The 10,794-nt window shown below is 35.5% G+C and overlaps 1 protein-coding gene across 1 annotated transcript; it reads left to right on the top strand.

Moving 5' to 3' along the window:
- Nucleotides 1-5,451: 5,451 nt before the first annotated feature.
- Nucleotides 5,452-10,241, top strand: LOC139883318 (uncharacterized). Its single transcript, XM_071867514.1, has 11 exons — nucleotides 5,452-5,667; nucleotides 5,905-5,962; nucleotides 6,839-6,913; nucleotides 7,031-7,151; nucleotides 7,226-7,475; nucleotides 7,897-8,001; nucleotides 8,109-8,237; nucleotides 8,329-8,378; nucleotides 8,485-8,582; nucleotides 9,032-9,316; nucleotides 9,387-10,241. The coding sequence occupies exons 3-11, from the start codon at nucleotides 6,866-6,868 to the stop codon at nucleotides 9,888-9,890; spliced, it is 1,590 nt and encodes a 529-aa protein (XP_071723615.1). The 5' UTR covers nucleotides 5,452-5,667; nucleotides 5,905-5,962; nucleotides 6,839-6,865; the 3' UTR covers nucleotides 9,891-10,241.
- The last annotated feature ends 553 nt before the right edge of the window (nucleotides 10,242-10,794 follow it).

Genomic DNA, 10,794 nt, shown 5'->3' with positions numbered 1-10,794 from the left:
TGGTCTTCTTAAAGGTCCTGTAAACCTGCATCTCTCCTTCTGCAAACAGGCAACATACCAAGCAAGCAGAAACATATATAAGAAAACATATATAACTCATGACAACATAACAAAGAACAGAATATATCAATAAAGGTGCCTACCACGGCCTTCCTAGCGTAGCACCGGTGTAAATTCAGCACGCCAATTGTTACTCATTTTACAGAGAACCAAAATGGCTTCATAATCATTATATGACCGTTGTGGAAATTTGAATGTCTTCAAGGTATCAAGAATAAAACTTTCATCCTCAAATAATGTGGTGGACTTGCTAACTCCTATGGTAGTTTTTCTCCAACCACGAACGCATGCCCAGGCATCCTGAATAACCCTTTCATTGACAAAGAAATAGGGATCTTTCCAGTTCTTTAAAGAACTTTCCTTCACCCTAGTAAAAGCCTTATTCGGCTTACAGTCGAATGTATACCAACATTTACTAACTAATCTAGTTCTAAATAATTCATGGAAAATATTCACATTGGGGATTTTTTCTACAGCATTACAGTACATTTCAAAAAGAATAATTTTTTGTAAACCTAATGGATGAATTTGACTAAGCCCTATCCCATAATGGGCAAGAATTTATTGAAGAAAGGAAGAAAGAGGAATACGGAGGTTTCCTACAGTTAATTGCAATTTATATAGGGTAATCATCTTCTTTGGAGGTTTATTGGCCCTATTGCTAGGCAAAGGCACAATAGGATTCAACAATCTAATATGTCTGTGCTTCTTACATAACTGTTCTATATCGGCTTCAGTGATACTGGAAGGGATGGTGCTGACATCACGATTGTCTCTCTGAGAAGACGTGTTGCTGGATTCGGCCATTGTAGTACGAAAAATGAAAATTCAAACAGAAGAAAAGATGAACAATCACTGACCTTGCACTTCACGGATTGCTAAAGTGAATAAATTGCAAGATATCTTCACATCAAATAATCAGTTTTCGGAAAAGGAAAAAGGTAAAAGGTCGGGCTATTTATAGTCAAGCAAATGGATAGTAAATGGATGAGATTGAGACATGTGTATGGGGCAGATCAATAGAGCAAACAATTTAAGTTTTGAAAATAAATCAAAAAGATTTCGGGGGCAATTTCATAATTGGAAATGTGACGTCAGAACAGAAAATCAGACGGCTACAGCAGTTTTGTGTCTTCGAGGAAAAAGGAATCTTTTATTTTTAGTTTAATGACTTTATTTTTACAAAAATAAAGACATTAAACTGGGGGGACTTAATGGTGTATCCTAGGAGATACACGCATAAAAATATCATTTTTATACAGAAAACTCGACCAAAGAGCACAAGAGATAACTAAATTTGGTGGTTTTCAGCATTTGCCGCCCAGCGTTTAGCAGGCCGCCCAGCGTCAAGCGTAAGCCCTGTAGGCAGCTTCTATGCATAAGCCCTTTAACTCAGCGCGTGAACGGCACGCAGCCACGTCAGCACATGCCACCGACATTCCAGATAATTCACGTAACAGAACCATTCAGTGATTGACACGTGTATCCCGTGAATTTCGGACATTCTACGCCTATAAATAGACCCCATGGGTCACCACATTTCACATCATTCTGATCTGAACTTCAGTCAGAGAGAAGTACACTTTCTCTCTCACACAGTTCTTTCTCACTCTAAACATACATTAGCCGCTTAGCAGCAATACGCTATACGGATCAATTCCAGATTGATCCCCATATTGATTGAGGCCACCCCACGGATTATCCATCCGTGTTCCGGGTCTGCAGAGATAATTTCTCGAGGGCAAACAACAATCAACAGTATACATCACACGCTGAGCAGCTACTTTTCTGTACTAGTACCTTACAACCGCTATACGGAAAATCGTACTAACAACATCAACCCAAACCAACAGAAACCCAAATTTGAGCATTTAAAGCTCACCAGAAAAAAAGTAGCCTCAATATTATCTGCCAATCACCATCGGCCACTACCAAAACGGATGATTTCATCACCTGTCTAAGAACCTCTGAGATGGAGGCAACGGTAGTGACGACGTAAGGCGGCCACCATGAGGTTACCGACAACAAAACGATCGAAAAAAAAAACGAATGGGTGAAGGAAAACCATCAACCCTAAAATTTTACATGAATCGCATAAATTGAGCGTAAACAGGGGAAGTCAAATAACTGCAATCCCAATTTCTTCGTTCAATCGAACTCAAAAACGGGCCACAAATCAGAAAATCGAATCAGCTGGCCAAAATAAGAGAAAACGAGAATAAACCGAATGGAAGAGATTAAATTAGGGAAAACCCTAAATCATCATCTCAATCGCATAAATCAGTCGAAATAATAGAAAACAATATTTTCTATTTAATGTTAAAGCAAGAACCCTCATTTGATCATAAATTGAATTTTTAAAACCTTGATTGATCGTTGTTCATCGGTGCAATCGCACGTAGTTGACAAGGGAAAAAAAATGACTGATAGGAAGAAACGGATATAGGGAAGAAACGGTTGGTATGAAAGATAAAAAAAACCCTAATTTTGTGTCTAGAACACACACCGAACGCGTGCCAACAACTAGCAATAGAGTGTCAGGCCCAAATTTACAAAACCCAACGGGCTTTTATTTCTAAGTAACAAATGAAAAAGGCCCATATTGAAGCCCAACAGTTGAAATAAGGCTTCAACGTACAAAAGTCTAAAAAAATGTTTAATGGTTAAAAGAAAATTTCAACTATAAATTGTTCTGCGCTAAATGTTAAATCATTCAACACCATCTATCATTCAGAAGTGAAAAAAAAATGCATTAAATGCCAAATGATTTAACATTCGTCGTTGAATCATTCAATTAAGAGTTACCCTATGTAATTCTTTATGGGTGTTTGGTTTTGTTATGTTGAGAACATATATGGTTTATTAAATGACGTTCTTCTCACATGGGTTGTTGAAAATCTCGCTTTTGATGGTTTATAAGTTGAAAATCACGATTGAAAGTTGATGATGTTTTCTTCTCTGAATGTCACTTAAATAAAGGTAAACCATCAATGCAATCATGTAAATTTCTCCGTGTTAAAAGGTTAAGATTTCTTAATCTTCTACTTATACATTTATATAGATTTGTTATATAGTTATATATTTATATATGCAGTGGCAGAATTAGGATTTTTTCACCGGCGGCAAAAAAATTTTAAAACCGTAGCACTTTTTTGGACAAAATATGGAGGTTTTTGGGTAAAAAATTGAGGTTTTTAGACAAATTATAAAGATTTTTGGGCAAAATTTGAAGGTTTTTGGCCAAAATATGTAGGTTTTGGGAAAAAAAAAAAAAAAAAAATTCACCGGGAACAAAAGTTGAAAGTCCCAAAATTTTTACACTGAAAAATAATCTACTGGGGGCGGGTGCCCCTGCCCCCATGTAGTTTCGCCCCTGTATATATGTATATAATATACTAAAACTAATATACTAATTATAAGTTTATCATTTGAAATAAGGGTGGTCTCACCGTTGGTGTTTCATTATAGTGGTTGTTTTATGGATCAGTTTGTTATAATTAGAGTTTAATTGCATATACGTATGTATATATTGTTTGTTTTTGTTTTTCTTGATTGGCTTGTTGGATCATTTTGTTATTAAGTGGTAGTCTGGCTAATGCATTATGTTCATACTGTACATGACTCCTACCGTGTATTTACAGTTTTAAAGAAGGTTGGGATTACATGGTTCATACTGTGTACTTATGGACATCCGAAAAAGGTTCATTGATGTTTTAGTACTTTTTTACTCAAGTATTTTAAATTGAAATGCTTGAATTGTAGAGGTAGTGAGATGAATTAGTTACCACCAGTAATCGTCTAAGTATTAAATATGTTTCCATTTGTACGTATAATATAATTCTAGCAAGGTTTTGGATGTCGTTGCATTATGATACCCGTCAGGAGCTTAAAGTACGCAGATTAAGTTTTATGCTAAATGAATTTATGCATTTGAATTTTACACTTATTAACATAAAATTATATAGTTACTTCTTTCTTTGTGTAGTAGGTTGTCATTTTGTTAGGATATTTTATAACTGAGTGCATATGATTTGTGGTCAGGTATGAGCTTCTCGATCAAGTGATGGCAGTGGTTGGACATTGTCATCATATTCGGTGAAAAGGAAAAACGGGTCATGAGTAGATATTGATTGCCCACCTCTAAAATTGTGAAGGACATTGCATTCTTGAATATAGCAAGAATGGTGCTGAAGAGAATATAATGATCTAGTAATCTTGCGCAAGGACCAGTTATCATGCATCATTGTTTTTTTTATAGTTGTTTGATTTTGAATTTTCTATTTCATGAATTTCATTAAGTTTGGATGTTTGAGATTTAGTTTGCCAATGATTATTCTCCAATACATTTCTGATAGCTCTCATTTTAAAAAACTCGCATCGCAAGTTTAAACTAGTGTTTATTTATAGTATCGTAGATACTTTTGAATATTTGTGGCCTGATATGATTCAATAGATGTAACACTAAACCAACTATTGGTTGAGTGGTAAAAAGCCTTGGTTGTTTGTGTGCAGGTTCACTCTGTGCGGGTCAAGCGTTAACCTAAAGCATTCCGGGTACGTTTTTTGCGATGGATGCGAGGAGTTTTTTCCTAACGGGTGCGTGAGTGTCAAATGAGAGGATTCAATGCCGATATTGCCGTTCTAGAAAGAAAGAAAAAAAAAAAAAAAAAAAAAAGATGTAACACTAACCATCTAAATATTATTTCCGGCCCCGACAACACCCCCAATTTTTACCACCAATTTTCTTTAGTAAAGCGGTTAGAAATCAAATACGTAGCATACCATAGAAGGATTTCTCAAGAAATTTATTTATCCGTATCCCTAACATTTTTGGGAAACAATTGAGCATGAGAATTATGTACATAATAAGATAAGATAATAATAATTTCAAGTCATTTCAACCTCATCTGAATTTTTTCAATCTACCAAAAACGAACCTTTCACAACAGGCTCGCCTCAGTGTCCAAATCCAATTAGATCCACTCTTGTCACCAACCCTAGAAAAAAAAAAAAAAAAACCAACACCCATCTCGCCACGTGCCTTTCTCAACGATATCCATTTTTATATTTGACCGTTTAATTTAATGGACATGGACTTCACTTCCCCATAAAAACACAATTTCGCTGACTATATCAACGGATTCATCCTCATGCTTACACGTGTCCCCAATTTTAATCTTCCTCATTACTTTTTCTCCCCCCAACAAATTACGCTCTTTCTTTCACTTTGTCAGATTTGAAGTTTCAAACATGACTTCAATCTCAAGCAATTTTTGCTTCTACTTAAAGAAGGGGTATTTTAATGTTTGAACTTTTTTAAAGCTTGATTAAAAAACAAATTTTTTTTTTTTAATCTTGATAAATGGGTATCTTCTCTTTTTTATGAGATGGGTATCGTCTCCTTTTAATCTTGATTTATGCGTAACAGATCCTTTAATCTTGATTAATCTTAATTGTTATGGGTTTTCTGTGATCATTAAAAAGTTAATAATTTTTCGAACCCCACAAAATTTTGATTTGGGGGATTTAGGTGGGCCATATTAACTGACATTGGAATTGGATAAAGATCAGCTTTTGGATCAGTTTCGATGCGCCACTCCCTTCCCAGTTACATTCCGTTCCCTTTTACTGTAATATTTTCCCAATTCCCCTCATTATAATGACTCATAATTGTAAATAATAAATTAATAATAATAATATATTACTGTAACAGATAGATTTCTTTATTGTGTTAAGCAATTCGTGAGGGTTCATGTGGATGGTGTGGTTGTATTTAATATAACTCATTTATTTATCTATCTATAAATTTAAGGTTGGTATGATTGTGAAACTGATTCTGTACAGGGTTCTTCAGAGTCAAGTCTCTCTTCATTTGAATTAGGATTCATTTCTACATAAATTTGTAAGTTTCATTCTTCCATTCTTATGTGTTTGAATTCTTGCACTTGTTGAATCTTGCTCCTGAATTCTGCATAAAGAACTTGAAATGAACAGCTTGTTATTAATTTTGGAACTGATCTTTTGAACTTACAAGAGTTGGTGTAAGCATAGACTGACATTATTCGGCCAAATTATGACTAATTCAATATGATAGTGGTAAGGCTTGGTGTAAATTTCAAATATTTTAAGACTAACTTTTGACTAAATCAAGATAATAGGTCAAACTGCAGAAGTATCACACTGTTATCACATGAATTTATGATTAAAGGAAAACCATTTATTCTCTAATGCATACACACATTTTTCCAAATTTTAGATTGTATTCTTTCGGTCAGTTTTAAGTACTTGGTTGTTGCATCTTATTATGCCATTTTTTGGTCCACAGTATTATCAATTTTGTAATTTCTTGAGGGAGTTTTGTTATGTTTGTACAATCCAACTCAAACACAAAATATAGGCATGGTTGTAAAAGTCCACCGACTAGGCCGACTAGTCCCCGATTAGGCTGGAATTTTTAAGTAGTCAGATAGTCTCTGACTTGGCCGATTTATCCGGTCAAGGTTGTCAAAAAGTTCAATTTAGTCGGTCAAAGTTGGATTTATTAGTTCAAAATCAGATAGACAGTCAAAGTCAAAATTGGTCAATGTCCGACTAGTCTCCGACTTGGCCAATTAGTCCCTACAAGGTCCCGTCCGACTAGTCCCAACCCGACTAGTGACTTTTACAACCTTGAATATAGGGCATAGGCGAGTGAGTCAAGCAAGACACTTTTGATATGTTTTTTTAATGTACGTCTATCCAATTAATCATTCAGTGTTTTATATTATTGGTTTATTAGTGTTTGATTTCTACATGACTGCTTGAAATGGGAGACTTGTATATCAGTGGTGGGATTTCACATAGCCAATCAATAGTAAGTACAAACATTATTATGTATTACTTGGAAAAATATCACATATATATTGTTCATTTTCAGATGTATAGTTGCTCATTGCTCTTACTTTATTGCGGTCACGTTATGTTTAAACAGGGCTATAATACTGGTACAGGGATTGCTGGCCTGTTTATGCCACAAATATTGTTAGATGATATTTTATCTCGTTTTCTAGCGTTGAGTTCTTTCATAAGCAATCGGGCTGTCCAATTTTTCGGTGAGTATCTTAAACATGCTCTTGTTTTTTGTACTCGGTATGCACTTTATATAACTAACTTTAGATTACTATAGAGGATCTTATTTACAGAGATATTAGTAGATTCTCAGAAAATTGTGTAATCTATCAAGATGAATCCATTAATGGAAAATCTATTTCGGCTAGTTCATCTTCATCTTCTTCTTTTTCATCATCAAGAAAGCTTGGTGCAAAGTTTGATAGAAGAGAATATTCAAGTCTTCAGGACCCTTCACGTACATATTCAAGATACGAAATTATAGAAAGGAAGTTCTTTTACGGGGGTTTCGACTTTATTTTAAAAGGGTACTTCTTCTAGTCTTAAAAGTTTTGATTTTTAAAAGTGTTTCGGTATTGGTGAAGTTTATTTAACTTTTTCTTTCCGTTTATGATCAAATAGTGATGCGGTTTTACAGTCTTTCTGCTTCTGTTTGCACTCCTCCGTCCCAAAATAACTGTTAACTTTTCAAAGTTTTTCTTTTTAAGTTTTGACTGTAAATATTTTTATTTGTGTTATACAATATTTGATGAAATTTATCGGTTTAAAAATGCGTTTTCATTGATATAAGTTTTATCAAATATTATATCACAAACAAAGATATTTAAAGTCAAAGTAGTACAAGAAACACTTAAAAAGTCAAAACGTGACAGTTATTTTGGGACAATATTAGTTTTAGTTGCTCCATGCGAACAGATGATTCATTGCGGTTTTTCTGTACACTTGCAGGTTGGAACTTGCTAGATATTTTGTAAATTCCGCGTTGGTTCTTGCATTAACTCCCTACCATATTTCGTCTGAGTGTGTTAAACGTGCACAACTTCACGTCAAAACGTAAAATAACTGGTTTTTCTCTTCCACATGTTTATAGAAACACTTTCATCATTAAATAATTCACGTTATTTATGATATATTTTCCCATCAATTTCTGGTATTTTCAGCATCGTATCTCGAGTACAAATTACATTGAACGGTTCTTCTACTGACATTGGATGGATGCAAAGGGATCCTAACATGGATCCGGTCAAAGACGGTACTCCAAGATTTTTAGAACTTTTAAATGCTATAAGGTACCAACATTTGCATTTGCATAAATCCTCAAAAGACTAATATTGTTATTGTTATCATTTTAAAAAAGCCATTTCATGTTTTGTATATAAGGAATGGAGAGCACAAACTACCGGATACATACGTTTATTTACTGATTCCAGGTAAGATACCCTTATGTTGTTTTTACCTTTTTACTAGTTATCCTTTTGTTCTCTAAGTTAGAAGTAAAAATTGCTTCCTTTTCTGCAAATTTATGCCATTTATCAGGATTATTTAGCAACCATGGTCCTTTATACTTTGTTAGCACCAAGCGGTTCTTTTCAAAGATGGGCTTAGCTTGCCACATAGCAAAAATCCACAGCGAGGTATCGTTTCTTGATTTTCATCCTAAAACTAAAGTTAATGGTTTGTGTTTAATTTATGATATTGTTCTTATATCACCAAGTCTCGATTTTCTATCCGTAAATAAAGAATGTTCCTTTTGCGTATTATGTCCTTGATTTTATGACGGGAGGTCATGTTCTCGAGTAGAGGTGTCAAAATGAACGGGTCGGGCTGGTTGGGTGACACAATCAATAGCAGCTCAAATATGTCCAATCAGTTTTATGCATTAGAAATATGTTTTGGGTGACTTGCAACTTGTTCAAAGATAACCTGATTGATTTTATCTGTTTGACCCTTTGATAAATCATAACCCCGATCAACCAATTCACGATTCATTTGTGAATGGGTTGAATTTGCACCTCTATGTTCTAGTCTTTGCAGTTGGTAGCCATTTTCTCATGTACTGATTCTAGTCCATCTTGTAAACAAGGCATCGGTGGAGTACAATTCGTTAGTATTAAAGCAATATATCGAAGAACTGTATTGGGGATCTGGAAAACGTGTATTGTTGCTTGGTCACAGTAAAGGTGGAGTCGATGCTGCTGCAGCTTTATCCTTATATTGGTCCGATTTGAAAGACAAAGTTGCGGGTTTAGCGCTGGTGCAGAGCCCTTACGGTGGAACTCCAGTTGCTTCTGATATGATGCGCGAAGGCCAAATCGCAGATAAAGAAACCAGAAGGATCATGGATCTAATAGTCTGCAAGATCATCAAGGTAAGTTTGATCTTTTGACTTTTTGACTTTAGTTTGACCTTTTGATTGATGATTTATACTTATTGTGTAGGGAGATATAAAGTCGCTCGAAGATCTGACATACGAGAAAAGAAAGCAGTTCTTGAGCAAACACAAGCTCCCAAAAGGAATCCCGCTCATCTCGTTTCGTTCAGAAGCTAATGTGGGACCCGGGGTCATATCAATGATGTCCCACATAGCACATGTGGAGCTTCCTAAGCTTTCTTTCCTAGGATTTGGGTCCCACAAGTCTGACTACGAGGTGGACCCCGTAGTCAAACAGGTACCGGTTGTGGTACCTGTCTCGGCTGCAATGGCTGTGTCAGCACTTCATTTACAGCTTCGATACGGGGAGAAAAGCGATGGGTTGGTGACGTGTCGTGATGCGGAGGTCCCTGGTTCGGTTGTTGTTCGGCCCAACCAAAAACTTGATCATGCATGGATGGTTTATTCGTCGTGGAGTAAGAACCAAACAGAGGCTGATGCTTCTGAAATGTGTGAAGCTTTGTTAACGATGCTGGTTGAGACCGAAAAGGTGAAGAACCCAAGGAATTAGTTTTATATGCTTTTATGTTCTGTTTTTCGGGTTTATGGATTGATGTTTGTACTCTTGATGTTTCACTTTTTAATGCTTATATATAGGTTGGTAACATTATAGTTTGAAACCAAAGGCTGAGTTTTGAATGTTACTCCGTAATTAAGTAGTGTTATATCTAGCATTGTTTGATCCCTTTCGGGCCAGAGGTTTTCGACTCGCTTTGGGAACAGAATAAACTCGAGACGACAACCTGCTTTGCAAGCTGACCGGAGTCATGTATATAGTGAACTTCCATGGTCATAGGGATATGTAGCAAAATTATGGTGATATTACAAGCAGGGGGTTGCCTTCGGTGTATTTGAAATTTTTTTATTTGAATTTTGTTTATTTGCCCATAAAGCATCCATATTTTACCCCTAAAGCTTCAATATTTTGTTCAAAAGCTTCCATATTTTGTCCAAAAAAGTTGCATTGAATGTGAACGTTAAAAAAAAAAAAATTCGCCTCCAGTGAAAAAAAAATTCTGGTTCTACCACTCGCTTACAAGGTGTATTTTTTTCCGGCTTTTTTCGCATGCTTTAGAATGAGGATACTTTACATGTGCATTTGGCGGATAGAAACGTATATTTTCAATCTAGATTTTGTTAACGCCAACTTCGAAAGCGTGATTTTGTTTATAACAACATACAGTCACGCGTCAGTTTGTCATTAAAATGTTTGGACATAGACATGACAAAGGTCAATAGATACATTAAGGTAAACATGATAAAATGGCAGAGTATGCTGTTGGGAAATTACGGTCTCACTAATTCCCACCACCCAACCCAACGATAATAGTAAAGAAATAAGAACAATACACAAAACAAGATTTAACGTGAAAACTCCAAAACGGGAGAAAAACCACCGGCCCCCAAAGAGAGAA

The sequence above is a fragment of the Rutidosis leptorrhynchoides genome, chromosome 1 (assembly GCF_046630445.1).
Source record: "Rutidosis leptorrhynchoides isolate AG116_Rl617_1_P2 chromosome 1, CSIRO_AGI_Rlap_v1, whole genome shotgun sequence".
In the NCBI taxonomy this organism is placed as follows: domain Eukaryota; kingdom Viridiplantae; phylum Streptophyta; class Magnoliopsida; order Asterales; family Asteraceae; genus Rutidosis; species Rutidosis leptorrhynchoides.
The sequence above is the reverse complement of the archived record's forward strand: the minus strand, read 5'-3'. Positions and strand labels throughout refer to the sequence as shown.

Bases quoted from the DNA above. Each gene is read 5' to 3' on its own strand.
- LOC139883318 (XM_071867514.1), top strand. From the start codon at position 6,866: ATGGGAGACTTGTATATCAGTGGTGGGATTTCACATAGCCAATCAATA. The intron at 8,238-8,328 runs GTACCAACATTT...TTTGTATATAAG, and splicing joins GAACTTTTAAATGCTATAAG to GAATGGAGAGCACAAACTAC. The intron at 9,317-9,386 runs GTAAGTTTGATC...CTTATTGTGTAG, and splicing joins TAGTCTGCAAGATCATCAAG to GGAGATATAAAGTCGCTCGA.